The 19792-nt window shown below is 34.5% G+C and overlaps 1 protein-coding gene across 1 annotated transcript; it reads left to right on the plus strand.

Annotated features, from left to right (window-relative positions):
- Positions 1-266: 266 nt before the first annotated feature.
- Positions 267-18574, plus strand: POMP (proteasome maturation protein). The gene is made up of 6 exons (XM_081277322.1): positions 267-418; positions 2864-2961; positions 4385-4445; positions 8445-8546; positions 12310-12403; positions 16148-18574. Exons 1-6 carry the CDS (start codon positions 416-418, stop codon positions 16213-16215), a joined length of 426 nt encoding a protein of 141 aa, XP_081133448.1. The 5' UTR covers positions 267-415; the 3' UTR covers positions 16216-18574.
- Positions 18575-19792: the final 1218 nt, after the last annotated feature.

Raw genomic sequence — 19792 nt, forward strand, 5'->3', positions numbered from 1 at the left:
CAGCCTTTGTCTTACTAGCTGGACAGTCTCAGGTGATGCCTACTTGTAAGAGATTTTGTATAAAATAATGCGACATGTCTACAAAAGCACATGACACGTCTTAAAATGCCGTACAAACGGTACGTGTTTATTAAAAAAGCGGAGTTCGTGTCCTCCCTCCCCTCCGGCACGTCCCGTCCCCACCCCGCTCTCCCCCCAGCCCACACCCTTACTGCGCCCTTGGCCCTGGGCCCCTCGGGATTGCAAGCGTGGGAGCCCCGGCCCCGCGCGGCTCCCTCCAACGACCCGCGCCCTCCTTCCTTCCTCGCCCGGACGGACGCACTTCCGGCGGATGTGGGGGGGCCGGAAACGGAAGTGAGCAGCAGGGCCGACTGACGGTAACGAGGCTGAGCGGAGTTCCCTGAGCTGTGTGAAGATGGTGAGTGAGCCTCTGGCCGCCCGAATTTCAGGCAGGCTCGGCCCATGCGCCCGGCAGGAACAGGCCTCCACCTCCCAGCCTGTTCGTGACTGGCGGCTGTGGCCTGGGGACGAGGCCGGCCTCGTGCGCCAGGATCTGTCGAGTCACTGGATTGGGGCGGCCTGGGGCTGTCTGGGGCTGCCGGGCTCAGGCTCTTCCCGCGAGCAGCGGTTTGGCTTTATCGTATTCCTCTTGCTCCTCTGAGTTTTCCGATCGTTGGAAAGGGTAAACCCGAAAGAGCAACGTTTTGTGGCGTGTCACCTCCGACTATTCCTTTCCCTGAGGGATGACCTCTTTGAGCCCAGAGTCCTCCAACCTATCCCTCCTCTTCCCCGTCTTTTAACTGCTTGATAACCAACCCACAATTATAGGTTGCAGTTGGACAAGTCAGCCTTACTTTACGTTTTTCCTAGTTCGTAGTATTCCATGTGTTGGAGGGAAGAATCAGAATCCGCTCTTGCCTCTCCTGTTTGCTCTCTCTTTCTCTTCTCTCTTACTTTCTCTTTCTCTTCTATGTAAAAGTTGTGATGTTTGGAAAGACTCCTGAAGCACCTGTGCCACTGACTCTGGTATCAGCAGTGCTGGTAGACCATTCAACCAAATCTAGAAAGCTTGTGTTGGTCAATATTGCTAATTAAAGAAGTTTGATAAACACACCCAGATTTAACTGGTTGTTAGGTTTTCACCAGTTTGTTTTACTCTGCTATTTTATTAGAAATCTTAAATATTAATCCTGATATTTTAAAGAAGGAAATTGGAAAAAATGATAACAGTAGAACCCAGAAATTAGAATTCCTTTTCTTTGTGTATAGAAGAACTTTTCTTTAGTCACTTACCATAAAGCAGTTTAGTAGTAGGAGAACTTCATGTAGGATAGTAATAGAAGCTAACATTTTTAAAGCTACAACCCTACAACTCTAGTTCTGGAATGAGTTCAGCTATCTAGTGGTGAAAGCCAGAGAAGTGTGTGCTTTGCTAGCAGTCCCAAAGTAGATTGGTGAGGGTTCACACTAGATTCCATATTCTTTTCCTCATCTGCCTTGATTAACTGTATGTAGAAGAGTGGGAACCTCTTGTGCAGGTTTTGAATTCCAGGCTAAGTTCTGGACTTTTATTATTCAGACATTGATGAACCAATAAATTTTGTGTGTGTGTGTTTGAATCAGTTTTGGTAGGGCAAACTGTGTGTGTTAGGAAAACCTTGTTATGCATATTTGGAAAATGTGTGAGCCTAAGCAGTAAGACCCAGTAGAGTACTGTTGGAATCATCTCTTATGAGAGCCTGGACAGGGGTGGGAGAATGAAAAACACTAAACAGGATAAAGTATCTGACCAAACAAGTATATAAATGAATTAAAAAGTCAGAAAGCTGGTTTCTCAGAATAGTTTCTCCTAATATAGGAAAAGATTAGATACCAAACTGCCTGTAGCTGTTTTGCATTTTTTTTTTCTGCAGAATTGCAGGAATATAAGCAACCAGTAATTTAAAGTCAGCATCTTGTGCTTTTTCTGCTGTAACATTTACTATGTTTTATTTTCTTGTTAATATATCTTCATTAGATGAAGCCCTGTGAGGTAGTTGTGCTTCTTCAACATCTAGCACAGTACCTGGCCCAAATAGATACTAAAAAATATTTGGTAATTAAAAGTTTCATAGTACAAATATATAGGATGACAATATATCAGTTCCCAGTGCACTGTTTTTTTTCTTTTAAATTTTTTGTTTTACACTATCCTGATTAGATAAAATTTTAAAATAGGTTATGTGTTCTTGTAGAAACTTTCTGAAATTCCCTTTTTCCTTTATCTTCTGTGACCACTTTTTTTTTTTTTTAAGCTGTGCTGTCTGTTCTTAATCCCATTTGTTTGTTCTTTGTCCTTAAGGAATGATATTCTCCAGGATTCTGTTCTCACCTTTTTCATTGTATGTTAAAATATTGCAACCTAAGAGAGGGATCTCTTCAGTGAAAGCAAATCTGATTTATTTTGAACATTTACTCTCTACGAATATGAGAGTAAAAGTCAACGCAAGACTTTCCACTTTTAAATTTTGCTAGCCTTTGGTTCTGCCTCATATATATATTTAGCTAGTCATCTCAAACTGCTTGTAGCTTGTTCATTTATATTTCCATCCCTTTAGCAGTGTTAACTTATTTTTTTCAGTCAGTCTTCAGAGATCAAGTCAGGAGTCCTTTCCCAAATTTGTTATTACTTATTTATCTTGTATGGTCCTCAACCGTAATGCTTAAGGCATATTCTAATTGTCTGGATTGTGGACTCTTTGAGGGCACAGTACTTAATCTTTTCTCTCTCCTGCTTAAAAAGGCTTTTTTTTTTTTTTTTTGAACAGGTGTTGTCTGAAAAAAATTATTTTGCCTTTAATGATGTTTTTGATTTGTGTTGTAGAATGCCAGAGGACTTGGATCTCAACTAAAAGACAGTATTCCAGTTTCAGAACTTTCAGCAAGTGGGCCTTTTGAAAGTCATGATCTTCTTCGGAAAGGGTACATGAGGGAATTGTGGCTTTAACTTTATTGTAATTAAATGTTTCTCTGAATTATTTTCCACAAAATTCTTTAAATATTTTGATAGGTTATTAATGCATATTTAAATTGGGAGATAGCAAGTAATATACCTTAGATAGATGGGAAGGGGAAGAGGCTTAGATGTTTCCTATAGTTGAAGAAGCATCTTATCGGGTAGCTTCCTAGCATAAGGCATCCTCTTAGTATGTTATCGAGTAGTGCTTTGGTAGAATTTTCTTTTTTCTTTCTTTCTTTCTTTCTTTTTTTTTTTTTTTTTTTTTTTTTTTTTTTTTTACTGGTAACTTGGAGAGCAGTTTTTCTTCTTATCTTATTATTGGAGTAATTCACTTTTATTTGAGGCATGCTAGAACATAGCAGTTAAGGGGATGAATGGAAGACTCAGACTACCTAGATTTGTAACCCAACTGTGCTATTTAATGGATATATGCCTTTGGGTAGGTTACTTAATTGCTCTGTGTCCCAGTGTCCTCATCTATCCACTAGGCTAATCATAGTTTGTATCTTAATTTGAAGAGTAAATAAGTTAATACCTGAACAATATTTGAAGGATAGATAAGTTAATAACCTGAAAAATACTTAAAATAGTACCTAACTTTAGTAAGCAATCAGTAAGCATTGGCTGCTGTTTTTTTTTCCCCCTAGCTTTAACTCACAGTTATGTCCCTTTGCACTTTATGTTTCTATGTATTTAAAATATGTTTAGATACATGTGTCTGGTAGTTATTTTTCTTTGCAATTCACTTTACTGCTAAACCAAATAGGGTTATGCCTTCTTCCCCCATAAATATCCTGTGTTTTTGAATTTTTTAAAATCTGATCTTAAGGTTTTTGCTATTATGGTAGAATGGCATTCTTAAGCTTGTGTCTGGGGACATACATAATCTCTTATAATTTTGTAGCGAAAGATATAGTAGTGATAATAAAAACAATTTATTACATTCTTTCTAGACATAGAGCATTATTTAGCACCGTATTTTGGAGAATTACCTCTAGTGATTGAAGTCTCCACCAACAATATCTATAATAAATACGTTTTAAAATAATCATGATATAGAATGTTTGACTTTTTTCTTTTATTGTACAGTCATTTTAACATATTTGTCTGTTCCCATAACTATTACCAAAATATAGGACAGGTTTTCTCATAACGTACTTTTATTGTGTGTATATGTGTGTCTGTCAGTATGTCTGTGTGTCTGTGTGTGTCTGTCCGTCCATCCTTGGGGATCGAACTCTGGGCCTTGTGCATGCTAAGTACTCACTCTGACTGAGCTACACCCCAGCCATTTGGCATACTATTATAGTAAGACCCTTGATAGATGCATTTTTGAACAGTGGGTAGTAAGTGAAGTAATCTTTTAAATATATTTTTTTCTTCCAGTTTTTCTTGTGTGAAAAATGAACTTTTGCCCAGTCATCCTCTTGAATTATCAGAAAAAAATGTAAGTATATTACCTATGTCTTTAATTTTATCCTCTACTATATTACTGTTAGTAATATTTTGTGGTTTATTACAGTTCTGGGGAGGATTTGACAATGAGTCTTTATTTTTAATTTGCCTTCTAGGACAGACTTCTGAATTATCATTATATTGCTTCATTAAATCTCTCTTTCTACACATCCTCTTTTGTTTATTTTATGAATAAAGAGTGGTCCATTTTTCCATTCCTCTCATAATTATTTTCTCATTTGAAAAACCTATTTTTCCTTGCCATTTTTGCTGTTGCTAACTGAGTACTTTTTTCTAGTTTTGGCCTCTTTGTCAAGCCTAGCATTTCCAAATTACTGAGAGACATATCCATGAGGCACAGTATACACAGATGGCTATTGCATAATCCCCATTCTTAAGAAACTTAAAATTTAATAGGGAAGATAAGCAGTAGCTAGGAGGCTTCATAAAGTGCTACAGAGGGCCAAGGATGCAACCACTTCTGCTTAGGGATTTTGGAAGGCTTTATATAGGAGGGGCCTTTGAACAGTTTAGGTTGGTATTCACCAGGTACTTGGGTGGGAAAAGGTCACTCTGAAAGAGGGAATGGCATGTACAATGATCTAAAGGCAGCTTAAGGAGTTTTTAAATATACATTTAGGATAAGAAAACTGTATCTCAGTACTGGGGAATATGATACAGTGTCACCTAGGTAACAGATTATTTATTCCTTTTTTTCTTCTTCCTCTTTAGCAAGGGAAAAAATCTTTTTTTTTTTTTTTTTTAATATTTATTTATTTATTAGTTATTGGCGGACACAACATCTTTGTATGTGGTGCTGGAGGATCGAACCCGGGCCGCACGCATTCCAGGCAGGCGCGCTACCGCTTGAGCCATATCCCCAGCCCGGGAAAAAATCTTATATAAGAAAAAGTTGAGCACCTGATAGAATTATGAAATAGAGGTTCAAATATGAGAAAATAGAACTCCTATTTGCTTTTAATGCAGTCAGGTTTTAGGCTCAGAAGTTAACAGTCCATATATAATTATCATTATTATATTGCTTTACTAAATCTTAATCAGAGTAGACTTAAAAGCATGTGAGTATGATTATGAAACCATAGTGGATCATAATGGAGAAGTGAAAATTGCCTGTAGACCAAAAATGGATAAATATCCCACTTTTCTAAGAAATCTAGTCAAAAGTAGTTTGTGGCATAATTGATCCCTGGCACTGTTGTTTAGTAGATAACTGAGAACATTTAGTCCAGTAAACAGTGATCATTACAACAAGTTAATCTTTGTTCATTTTTTTATTAAATTACCAAGTGGGTCAATCAAAGGATCAAATTATCCTACCTGGGATAAACTTGAGGATAAGGTGGTAGATTATGGACCGAGTGAGTGTTTTTGGTTGGTAACTACCCAGACTGCAATGACTAAGGAATTATCATTTTAGAGGGAGCATTTTGGTAGAGATGTTGTCCTTATGTGCATCTTAGGTAGTTTGGTGAACACTTAGGAAGGCTAAGTGTTTTACAGAGACTTGAAGGTAGCCATAAAAAGCACGTAAATTGGGTTTTTGGGAAAAAAAAAATTGCTTACATGGGTAGTTCATTTTGATGAATTATTGAATTGTATCATGGAGGCAAAATAAAGCAAAAGGCTAGGCCAAAACTTTAAGAAAAATATTTATAGTGGTGAGTGTAAAGTTCTGCATTTGGGTTTTACACATATTATTGTATTATTGTGTAAAACCTGACAATTTTAATTGACTATGTGCTCAGTATAAGCCAGCAGGTCGCATTAGTTCTGAAAAGAACATTTTTACTGACCTCTATTAATAATAAGACAAGGCTCAAATTCAGGGAGATTATATTCTCACTTTCCTACACATTAGTCTGACCGTTTGATCTGCAATATTGGTTCTGTTCTGAGCAATACATGTTAAGAGACACTTTGACAAATCTGATGAGACTGGCCAAAATGGTGAAGAGTCTAGAAGCTTCTTAGGTCTTTGGAGACTCAGCTTGGGTCTTCTCTCTTTGTATTTTTCTTTAATCACTTGTCCATTTAATGACTGACTGTCTTCTCTTCATCCCCTCTCTCTAGAAATTTTTTGGTACTTGTTATCTGTTGAAGTTCTTTAGCATGGGTTGTGTAGTTGAACTATATTGGCATCATGTTATTAACCAAACTTGGACAAATTGCTTAATCACTCTTAAGTTTTGGTCTCCTCATCTGTAAAAGGGAGTTAGGAATGGTCTTTTCCTTGGCATATTGTTATCCTCTAGCAGCTCTCCATAATTGGAGCTGCAGTGGTGATAGTGATAATTCACCCTTATTGTTTTTACCAGTGATTTTCAGGGATAGAGGGATTTTGCATCTTAGTTTCAGATGGTAATATCAGAAAATGTTTTTTGTCCTTATAGATGGCATGGCTGTAGGGGATTAACACTGGTGTCTATTGGGTAGAGGTCAAGGATGCTGACAAATATTCTATAGTGCATAGATCAGTCCCTAAAACAAAGAATTATTTGACCCATAATGTCAGTAGTGGTGTCTTCTGTTTTATTATGTTATTACCATAAAACCTAAATTTGCACATGCTTGTTATTTATGTGTTAATTGATAGTTACATTTTTAAAATTTTTATTCTCTTTAGATACACATGATGGTAGAGTATATTTCGACATATAATACATATGTGGAGTATATCTTATTGATAATTGCATTTTAACATCAGATTAAGTTGGATGCATTCACCAGAATATATATAAATTAATTTTTTTGCATGAAATTATATTTATTTATCATGAGGGTAACTTTAAAGAAAACCCTTCAGATTATATCATAAAATACCCCTTTCCCTAAGGACCGTCTGAAAATTTTGCTTTGTCAAGCTGACGTAATTTAAAACAGTGTTGTTAGATACCTTATTTTTCACATTTTCGTATTTGTGGCCCCCAGTCATTTCTGATCTCTCAATAGAGTTTTGATGAATATGATTTTTTTATGATTATTACAAACAAATCTTCCAAGAGAGTATAGTATAATAAAAAACAATCGCAAGAATTCACTTTGTCTCATAATTACATTCAGAAGTTTGCAGCAGTCTGTTTGCATATTTTATTCACTGTCCTTAAGAACCACTTTGGAAAACCATGTTTTAGATCCAGAGTCATGTTAATTTTTTCTGAGGCATATTAAATTAGGATCAAGTTTTCTTAATATCAGTGCTTACTAAAAATAGAGTTCTAGGAAAAATAAAATTGCTGATTAGTAACCAGTACAAATTGAATAGCCTTTTAGAGGTACACCCCAGTGGAATTTATTTTTTAAATTTGTCCTAATTAATTATACATGACAGAAGAATGCATTTTGATTCATTGTACACAAATGGAGCACAACTTTTCATTTCTCTGGTTGTACACTATGTAGAGTTGCACCATATGAGCAGTCATACATGTACCTAGGGTAATGATGTTCATCTCATTCCACCATCTTTTCTGCCCCCCTCCCCTGTAATTTAAATATTGAAGTTTAATTAACAACATTTTACAATTTGTGATTATTTATTTTATTGAAATCCTTTGAAATAATATACTTTCGTGCTTAGAAATTCACTATTAAGTTTGTCGTGTATGTGACAGTTTCTGGATCTCAAAAGCTTATTTACATATTTTCTTTGCTCTACCAGTTTTGCAATACTCCTAATCAAAAGTACTGAAATATAATTATGTCTTATAAGTATCCTTTTGCAATGTGAAAAATATTGCTTAATTTATAAATTTTGTAAGTCTAAAATTTAGGTAATAATTTTACACTGGTGAAGACTACGTGTAAGCTAGATAAGATACTCAGAAATGTTCCAAAATTAGAAGAAACTAGTTAAAGCACTTTGTTTTAATTTTAGTTATGAATATTAAAATTTTTCTTCCAAATGTTATGTTGTATATGTATCAATGCTGTTTTGAAAGCAGAGTATTGAGTGTAACATTGTTTTTTGTAGTTCCAGCTCAACCAAGATAAAATGAATTTTTCCACACTGAGAAACATCCAAGGTCTATTTGCTCCTCTAAAATTACAAATGGAATTTAAGGCAGTGCAGCAGGTGAGTTTATGGAGCTTAGTTATGTTTTGTCTAAGACATGTTGACACCAGTCAAAAGACTCCTCAGTTTTCACAATAGCAGTGCAAGCATTACTTTCCTTATTCCCTTATAACCTATTCTGCTTCCCCTTTTTTAGGGTAGAAACTTAATTCTTCCATCATAAAGGAAAAAAGAGTTCATTAAACAGAAAACTGCCTTAACTTACAGGCTCAGTATCTGAAAACTTACCTGCATCTACTGTTCATGTTTTTCTGCTTTTTATGGGTTATGTTGAATTTGAGATTCTGAGGAATATCCAACTGATAGTATTGAGTATGCAGTTAGTTTATAGCAGAGTACAACTGTTGAAAAGGAAAAAAGTACTTCCTTCCAATTGTGTAAGAACTGCCCCCTACTTGTGTTCTGGATTATATCAAATCATTCTACTTCAGAGAAATCCCTTTCTGTAGTTGATGCCTTCAACCTCTCTTTCTTCTTGCTGTCTCATCAACAGCATTTACATATATTCAAAATCTCTTTTGTCTTTTAAAATAAAGCAAAATATATCAGTACCACATTTCTTCATAGAAACTTATGTTTGCTTCTGCAAATTGAATTTTTTTAAAAAGTTGCCTAGGTTACCTGTATGTGGCCCTTTTAACTCCTATTCATTCAACCCACTGTATTCTAACTTCCATTACACTAGAAAAATTGGTTCCTGAGCATTGTGGATGTTGTTTTGCTATAATTTGATTTGCACTCTCAGTAGTATTTGAACCTCATGGCTTTTTGGCCTTTAAGAATGCCACATTTTCATGATGTTCCTCTCCTCTCTGAAATCTCATTCTCAGGTTTCTCTGTAGATTCCTTTATCTGTTCCCTGAAATGCCAATTTTATTAGTACCCCATCTTTGGTCCTCTCCTCACTCTATTTTCTACCTATTCCTATTGCTTTAGTTATTTACATGCTAATGACTCCTAAGTTATAATTCTCATGAGCTATAAACCTACCTCCTTTTCCAATTGGAAGTCCTACAGGTGCCTCCAATTTCACATATATAAATACAGAATAACTCACTATTCCTTGGATACTCCTTATCACATGGATAGATTTCTGCCTAGGGCAGAAATTGAAGTATTAGCCTTGATTATCTCAGCACTTCATCCCCAACTCCTTCACCCCCACTTCCCCCAAACAGCCAGTGCATTGCATGATCTTCTCACCATATCTACTATGCTGATTTCTTTTGTTGTTTATTTGGTAGTGGGGATTTAAACCAGGGGCACTTCACCACGGAGCCATATCTCCATCCCTTTTTATGTTTTATTTTGAGATGGGGTCTCGTAAGTTGCTGAGGCTGGCTTTGAACTTGCTGTTCTCCTGCTTCAGCCTCCTGAGTCTGGAATTATAGTTATGTGCCACCTTCTTGTGCTAACTCTTAACCTGCAGTGCCTCATTCAGAGTACTGTAACACTCATCCTGCTGCCCCTCAAACATACTCACACTGTAGCCAGAATAAGCTTTGTAAAACAAATTTGATTGTGTTACTCCCCTTACTTTGCCCTTAAAATAAAACTCAGTGCCTTAATGTGACTTGTTCATGAATTGACTTCTTCAAACCATAGTCCACACTCTCCTAAGCTACTTGAAATTCCTTGATTATGTTCTTTGACCTTTTGGCTTTTGCATGTGTTTTCTTATTCATATAGATTCCTTTCTCAGACCTAGCAAAAATTGTGTTTTTTCAATAAATTTTGTCAGTGCCATCAATTGTATCAGCTAAGTTATTCTCGAAGCTACTTGGAATACTTTTTACCAAGAATAAAGCTCTAAAAAGAGCAAGGCTTTAAATCAAATTAATTTGGGTCTGAATCTTGGTGCTACCTTCTAGTCTTAAAAATTCAAGTAAGTTAGAGGCCTTTTGTAAACCCAGTGTTCTTTGATTTTTTTTTGGATTAGTTTTTAATGTGAAATGGAGAGAGCAATAAGAATAATATTGGGTTATTCTGAAGATTAAATGAAATGTATGTTTGGCATAGAATTTTTCAATTTTCTTGTTTAATATTACTCAGATTCCAACTACGTATTGCTCATGTTTGGGCCCAAGTTTTTTAAGACCATTTAATCCAAAATATTCTCCTAGAATTTCAACTTATTTTTTTTTTTGAATCCTATACTTTTGTAGTTCCTGCTTATCAAGATACATAATGACTCATCCCTCTTTTTGATGCCTTCTTAGGACTCTGCCTCTAATCTAACTACCTGCCAGATGCTTCGCTCATGGCTTAATTTATAGGCACCCATTTCTGTTTCTTCTTCCTCTCCCTCCTCTTTTCTCCCCACTTTCCTTTAATCTTTTTGGTTTGACAGTCTAGAGAATTTTTTTCCGCAGTATAAAGACCTAAATGATTTTATAGGCCATTAGTAATTGAAAAGCATTAATGTCCTCAGTCTGGATATATGTTTGGGAGGAAAAGTCTGATTATAACTGCCTCCTCAGATTCTAAAGGTATAATTGTTTTAAAAATCCTACTGTCATTAGTCATTAACTGTCTATTTTTTAAAAATATTTTTTTAGTTGTCAGTAGACCTTTATTTTATTTATATATGGGGCTGAGAATCGAACCCAGTTCCTTGCACATGCTAGGCAGGTTCTGTACCACTGAGCCACCACCCAGCCCCCTATTATGCCTTTTTTTTTTTTTTTTTTAATTTATTTATTCTAAGTTGTGCCTATTACTCTTTTGGTAGTCTTTTGGCAATATCCAAAAATATCTGCACTGATCAGTTACAACTTCTGGATAAGTAACAAGAACAAAGACTGAAAATTTGTTTTGGCTACATTAAAGTTTGTTAAGTTTTGAATGAGAAAACTGAGGCTGGAATGGGTCAGATAACTTGCACAAAGCTATATGATTACTTAGGTGATAAAATCAGAATTTGAATCAATGGCATTCTGCCTCCAAGCTTTCTCCATTATATTGTACTTAGGTACCAGTCTATGGTATATGTATTTAATACTTACAAAAAAAGAGATCACATTGGTTCAGAAAGACATCATATTTTGAAAAGCTTCACAAATGACTTTGGTTGACATTTCTGGTTACCACCGCTATTTGAAAGGGATATACCTAATATTTGTACTATGAGTTGTACAAAACAACATATAAAGTGAAATAATTAATTTAGCATTATTTCATATAATAATATAAAATTATTATTTTTTTGAATTGTAATTTGTTCAGGAATGTGATCATCCCATATGTATCAGGAACAAGGCAAGGTGTTAAGCTCTGGGATTTTTCATCTTATCTTGTCAGACATGCTGTAGTTTTTCTGGACACTAACCAAACTTCAAAATGTGTAAACCTGATGGGATAAAGTGTTAATATAAGCTACAATTTCCATATCTTGACATATTTTGAAAAGAACTCTGAGGAATTTTTTTTTTTTAATATTTATTTTTTAGTATTTGGCGGACACAACATCTTAGTTTGTATGTGGTGCTGAGGATCGAACCCGGGCCACACGCATGCTAGGCTAGCGCGCTACTGCTTGAGCCACATCCCTAGCCCTGTGAGGAATTTTTAACAACTTGGTTTGTACTAAAACATGAAGTGTTTTGTTTTTTTTTTTCCCCCACCCTCACTGGCTAAATTTGCTACTTTACTTAGTTTTGTGAACTTTTCAAATAAAGAGTGAAGAATGTGAAATCAAATAATACATTTTTGGCTTTTTCCCTTGTTTTTCTCCTAATTTTGCTCTTTCCTGCTTTTCCCAAAGGTTCAGCGTCTTCCATTTCTTTCAAGCTCAAATCTTTCTCTGGATATTTTGAGGGGTAATGATGAGACTATTGGATTTGAAGATATTCTTAATGGTAAGTGTCATTCAGCATCTTTTTGTGGAGCTCTGTAATATACAAGCTGACAACAGCAAACAAAACAGTATCCTTCGTGTTCATAGAGTTTACATCAGTTGAATTCACTTGTTCTTATTCACAGCAGGAAGGTAAAATTTAATGGTAATAACTGTCCTTAAATAGTTTTAAAGTGAAGATTATTCACGTGAATTTTGTGATTATAGTGGTTATAACCATTTCAGTCAAGATAAACATTCCGTGTCCTGAGAATCAAGTCTGCTGTGTTTGTGTCATACAGTAATCCTTTGATGGCTTAAACAATGATAGTTGTTTCAGTTTTCATAGCATTTGTGGGATATAACTAGTTTGTGTTTCATTAGGTGGTGAGGAGAGGGTCATTCTTAACAAAATTTCCTAAATGATTGTATTACAAGTGAGATTAATGACTTAACTAAGAACAGTGTGAGGAATATTTTCTATTTTTTTCTGGTCCTGAGGAAGATAAACAAATAGAATCTTGTGCAGTACTGCCTGTGCTCTTTAAGCCCCAGCAGTATAGAAGAAACAGAAAAACAGTTTTGCTTGGCTGTTTATGTCCGGTAAGGAAATGCTGTGGACACAACAGAAGTCTAGTGAGCCTCTTTGAGAATCTTCCCTGAGGGAACTTTTTGAATGCAGGAAACCTGGATTCTTAAGTTTATTTGAAACTAGTATGGTGGTAGGTCTGTATATTAACTTTTGTTTAGTTACAAAAAATATATTCATTTGAAAATCTGCTTCTGTAATTGTGTACAAAGAAAGGAAGAAGAACTTAAGATTTATTCAGTCAATTGAATATATGTCAGGCATTGGGCTATGCTCAATATACAATGGTGAACAAAATAGATATCTTCTTCCTAACGGAGGAGGGAAATGTTAAGCAGAAAAAACTGGCATATAATTAGAAATTGTGATAAATTCTGGGACTATGACACACAAGTTAATTCTGAAAGATATATGGATTAGTTGAGTTAAAAGGAGAGGAAAGACTTTAGGCAAAAGAAATAATATGTCCAGGGTCTCTGAAGGGTTTGAGATTTTAACTACTTACAAGCTAACAAGTTAGCCTACCATGGTTTCATGGTCACTGGCAGAATACACCAGACTCCTGGAAACAAAGGACAATTTATTACTCGTAGCAATAGTGGTAGTCGAGTATCAGCATTTCTGTTGGTTTCCCACTTCCCACAGGGAAACATGAAAAGAGAGGGTCAGGCAGTCTATATAAATCATGTATTTTATTTCTGGAGAAGAACTCCATATTCAGAGTACCTGAATCTTAGAATGGACAATAAATCTGCCCATTCTATGCTCCTCTGTGCTCCTGTGCTTCACTTTAGAAACAGCCTTGAAGAGTCCAGAGCAATGGCAATATCTGTGCTCCCAGGGATTGCAGAGTTGTGAGAGACCAATTGAGAATTGTTTCCTAGCACACTTGAGAGCTCTGTAAGAAGAATCTCATGACTGAAGTGTTTTTGAGCAAAATAGAAAGGAATAAGGCAAGGTCTTTGACCTACAGAGGGAACAGATAAGCCAAGGCCTACAGACCATAAACAGAAGTCTGGAGTTTATTTAGATTGCAGCTCAAAGCCATTGAATGGTTTTAAGCAGAGGTGAATTGTGATATAATTTCATGTTTAAAAAGGTCATTAACTGTCTGGTGGGCATCTCACTTAATTCATTCCTTGCATCTGTCTAAGGTAGATGTTAAGCTGGAAAGATCCCTCCTTGATTGAGGTAGATGATTTTTATCACAATGAGACTACTACATTGCCCTTTGAGTGGTTTCCCTTTTGTGGGTAACTGTATAAGATACAGGTAACTTAGAACTTAGAACCTTGCATTAGCTCTTCCTTCTGCTTAGAATATTTTTTTCTCCTCATTTTTCAGATTTTTTTTTTCATTTTTAATGTCACTTCTTCAGAGAGGTTTTCCTTGACTACCTAAAGTGTCCCCATTCTCTTTGTCATCTCACCATATATTAATAATTTGTATAGTACTTCCTTGATATTTTTCTTTTTTATTTGTAAAGTACTTGTTCCATAGTAAGTGTTTAAAGCTCTTCCATATGCACCACATTCTCATCATCAATTCTGACTTAGAATATAGTTTTAGGTCTACAATGAGGAAGTAGTTTATTAATCTAAGCACTGTGTGAAGTCTATTAGAGTATTAGAGATGATGAAATTTTTGTTTATTCCTCAGTGAAGTGCTCCAAGAAAATTCTCTACATTTTATCAGGAGGGTGCTAGTAAAGTCAAAAGTAGGCTTTATCTTAGTGCCAGAAAGTGCCGTTCATTCACTCTAGTCCCTTTCACTTTAAGATGAGTAAACTGAGGCTCATGGGGAGTTTTGGTCCTTCCTCAGACTTACAAGTGAGCTTATAGGATAAAACTGCTAGAATCACCTTGTATACCTTGTTTTCATAGTGTGCAAGTGATAGCTCATTCTTTGTAAAGAAAGTCACAAGTTTAAAAGTAAGTAAAGTTTAAAAGAAAGTTGTGGATGGGAGGGAGAGGAGGGGAGGGGGATAGTAGAGGATAGGAAAGGCAACAGAATACAACAGACACTAGTATGGCAGTATGTAAAAACGTGGATGTGTAACCGATGTGGTTCTGCCATCTGTATATGGAGTAAAAATGGGAGTTCATAACCCACTTGAATCAAATGTATGAAATATGATATGTCGAGAACTATGTAATGTTTTGAACAACTAATAATAATAATAATAATAATAATAATAATAAAGAACTAACACTTTTATAGAACTTAAAAAAAAAGAAAGTTGTGGTTAAATAAATGAATGTTCTCTGCCCAAGAATTTAAAGCTTTTCCTCTGAAACTCAGATTTTTCATGATTATCCAGATCCCATTTCTTTGCCTCATTCCTTAGTTACCTGTTGTTTTAGTTACTATATCCTTTTAGAGTTTTTTCCGGTGTCTACTTAGAAATATATAGTCAGAAAATACTTGGCATTGCTTTGTGTTTATTTTTTTTTTTCTTTTTTTAATACAGTTAGTATCATACTATGTGTATCTTGAAGTATATATTGTGTATTTATTGTGTATTTCTCTCAAACATATATATATATGTGGTTCTTATTTTTTTCCTCATTCATTAACACAAAACTATGCTTTATACTCTTGTGCAGGTATCTTTTTAAAAGTTTTATATTTTGAATGCTTGCTATGTATATAGCAGTTTATTACTAATAATCGGGGCATTGTCAGTTGTTACTAAGGCTGCTTTTGTGACATGACAGGTTGTGGAGAGTATTGACTGCTGAACTGATGTGATACAATAATTTTCAGTCTCTTAGGTAGTCCACTAAGGAAACTTCGACATTGGTTATACTGAATGGCAATTCTTTTTTAAGAATCTTGAAAAAGGAGAACTTTTCAACCTGTTTTTTTATTTTTAAATCAGCTATATTGAGATGTACTTGACATGCCATCACATGCACCTGTTTTTAAGTGTACAGTCCTATGGATTTTAATAAGTACATACAGCTAGGTTCCCCCAATCAGGCTATAGAATGTTTTCATTACCCCAAAAAGTTACCTTGGTCCCTTGGTCACCGAACCTTGACCCCAGGCAACCACTGTTCTGTTTTCTGTCACTTTGAATTAGTTTTGACTGTTCTTGATTTTCATGAGAGTGAAATAATTGAATTTATCTTTTTTCGATAACATTTTTAAATGTTTGTTTTTGTTTGCTTTCAGATCCATCTCAAAGTGAACTAATGGGCGAACCACATTTAATGGTGGAATATAAACTTGGTTTACTGTAAGATAGTGTGCTGTTCATGGATCAGAGGGGCTACATCTTGTTATAGTTGGTTTTTGTTATAATTCAATGTATACAATATTAAAAGTACTGACACATGAGATTCTGTCTAAATAGTATCATGATTATTTGAAATTATAGTCTTTGATTTATGACCGTGTGACAGTTGAAAGCACTAAAGGAAGATGATTTTAAAGTTCCTAATTTATAGTAAAACCATAGCATTATTTGTCATTCAAAATTATTTTTCAGGAATATTATAAATTGACAACAGGTTCTAATTTAACTTACTTTCTAGATATCCCATAAGTTTAATTTTTTAAAATAACCAGTATCAATATTTCAGTCTACCAACTTCATAGCAACATCTTTCAGAATAAACATTTGTAATTAATTTCAATGATAGCACTTCAAATTGAGTATAGAAGATATTTATCATGTTTCATTATAGTCTGTGAGAAGAATATTTGTTACATTGATGGTATTTTAGAATTACAGCCATGAGGTTCTTTTATGATGAAAAGTTTTAATTTCAGGGGTTTTGATTTTGTCTTTGAGTGAAAAATTAAAGCAACCAGCAAATGTAGATTGAACTCATGTACTTCATGGATTTAATATGTATTTGATATATGAGCAAGCAACACTCTTTAAAGGAAGTAAGACTCATTTTTATACACGTTATGCATCCCTGAACAAATTTCATAATAATTTTTTAAGCAATTTTCACCATGATTACTCTTCTTATAAAGTATTCTTTATGAACCTGCTATATAAAAATTAAAGATTTTTAGAACATTAGTGCATGGGTCATTTTTCACTAATTCTAAAAGGTTTTGATTAGTTTTTTTCAGAAAATCTTTTAAATAATCATTGATTTAAAACATTCATCAATATTTAGAGACATTTGTGGTCTCACAACTTTAGGTGGGTTGCTACTGGCATCTAGTGGGTAGGAGCCGGGAACACAGCTATCCTAGAATACATAGGACATTAATTTATGATCATGTAACAAACTGAAGACACTAGGGAAATGACTTTAAAACTCAATTTTTATTAAAACAGTAGTCTTCTATGTCTTTAAAAAAAAATTACCAGTGAATATTCTAGAATTTTCTGCATCTACTGTTTACTCTCTGCAACCAAAATTTATTTAGTTGAAAATGTTAAGTAGTGCCAAGGTTGGCAAAACTTGAGATAAATCAGATGGTACATTTAAAGAAATCTCTCTTGCTCTGGTTATTGAGATAAACTTAAAATTGTCTTTGCCAATTGCTCTGTTTATAAACAATGAAATTATAGAAACAACAAAGATTCACTAATTAATTTTTTCTAGATATGTTTACTTTTACCTACAAGTTGGAGATTTCTGTTCCCTTGTTGTAGAAATAATATTCATTCCCCTCCTGACCAGTAGAGGGCATATGAAATTAATGAGATAGTTTGAATGGAAAATCTGAAGTTTTAAATTTAGGAAGTGGTACTCCTGGATAGTGCTTACTTTCCGATGATCTTTTTTGCTTCCTCTCTCCTTTTCCTCTTTTACCTTCTTTATTTTTATGTCAGTGATTCTCATTCCTGAATGCATGTAACAGCTAGGAATCTTGAAGAAATTTTGATGTCAGGATCTGGATTTCACAAATTCTAAGAGGACTAGACTAGAGTGGATCCTAAGAAGCATATTTTTGAGACACTCTTCAGGGTACTTGCTTTCTTTTTTTTTTACTTGCTTTCCCTTCTTACTAGTATGAGCTATTGAGAAGTTTTCTAGTGTTTCTTAATCTGCAGTCTACATTGAGAAATTATTTGGATTCCTTCAAAGGCAATTGCAGGTCCCTCCAAGTTACCTTCAAACTTTTCAATTAGGTATTTTTTTCTTTTAGATGTTATGATTTTTCTTGGAGAATTAGTTTAGTATTTCCCTTAAAATCGTTTTAATACATATGAGAACAAAGAAGTTGATAGGTTTTACCATCTGGAAGTATTGAGGGGTTGGCACTTATTGAGAATTATTTGGCATAGCATCGTATGGCTTTTTGACCAATACCACCTCTGCATTCTTGCCTCTGTACAAAATATAAATAATAGGCTTATTACTCTTTATTAATTTTGCCCTTTGCTGTGGATGTTACCCTTTTTAGTAGGATGAACAAATATTTAGCCTACTGTTCTTCATTTTATTGTTCCTTTGAATTCAGATATTAAAAAATGTAAAATATGATCTGAAAACATTATTAGGAAAGATGAAATAATCCTGTGATATATCTTAAATCTACAACTGGATAAATGTTTTTTTCAGATACATGAAATATAAACAAGTTTTGACTTGCTGTTTTTTAATAAAGGAAAACCAAAAAATGCTGCTATTCTTCATTGTGTTTAGTTCATGATTTTGAAATTTAAATTCATTTCTTTCTGTGTAGTAAATGCTTTTGTCTTATTATAGATCCTTAGAGAATGAGAGCATACTGTTAGTTTTTCAAATAGAATTTCCCTAGGTTTTCCCCTCCCACCCCAAGTCAAAAAGTATAAGGGACTTTAAAACTTCTAAAAATGAAGGATGAAGTTTTGAAAGTTTAGAGTTTACGTCCAGATCTTAAATTTATTTCTGAGCCAGTAGACGTGCTCTGTCAGCTGTACTTTGTCCTTTTACTTCTTTCTGGTGTCATGACCTAATGGAGACAGGAAAAAGCTATATTGTTCATGGCTGTGACAAAATAAAGGTCACATAGGGGATATGGCTTTGGGTCAGTGGATGATCAGGTAGAATTCTGTTTTAACTTTGTCTGCACTTATTTATTTTTGGAAAGATGAATTAATTTTACCACCAAGACATATATCACACTTTTTGTTTGTTTTCTGTGCTACATAGAAATCTTGTAAAACCTAAATGAGTTTTTTTTCATCAACTGTATTAATTCTGAAAGAACACCCACATAACCTTCATGTTGATTTACCAGTTGTTAATGTATTGTCTTACTTCCTCATGTATAGATTCAGGATAAACATTTTTGGCAACAAGTCCACAAAGGCAGCAGTAAGTAAATACTCTTACTGCATCACATCACAAGTCCCACTTGATGATGGTGAATTTAACAGGCGATGGCTATCAGCTTTCCATTATAAAAATAGTTTTCCTTTTGTAATTAGTAAATAATCTGTGGAGTAATAGTTAGAGAGATATTCTTTTTCCCAAGAACTTTTTGTTGTTGTTCTAATTAGTTCCCCCAGAACTTTGACACAGAGGCAAAATCCTGATATTTTATTATTTCTTCTCATATTGGCTGACAAGGTTTTGTAAAGCAAAGTTTTCCATATTTCTTCTTTCTGAAGTATCTTTCTATATTCATGGATTCTTATTTAATGTTTAAAATCTGTTTCTATCAATACCCTTTTGATGCACTAAACCTAATCATTACAATGAACAGTAATGCTTTAAAAAGAAAATTATAATGGTGTACAAGTGCTAAATTTAATTTTTAGCATTATTGTTATTTTACAGAATACTATATTTTATTGAGATATTTTAGTTACCTTAATTAGTTGTCAAGGGTGTTGTAACCAAAAAAATATCTATTTTGATC

The sequence above is a fragment of the Spermophilus citellus genome (genome assembly GCF_964194105.1).
Source record: "Spermophilus citellus genome assembly, chromosome: 1".
In the NCBI taxonomy this organism is placed as follows: Eukaryota; Metazoa; Chordata; class Mammalia; order Rodentia; family Sciuridae; genus Spermophilus; species Spermophilus citellus.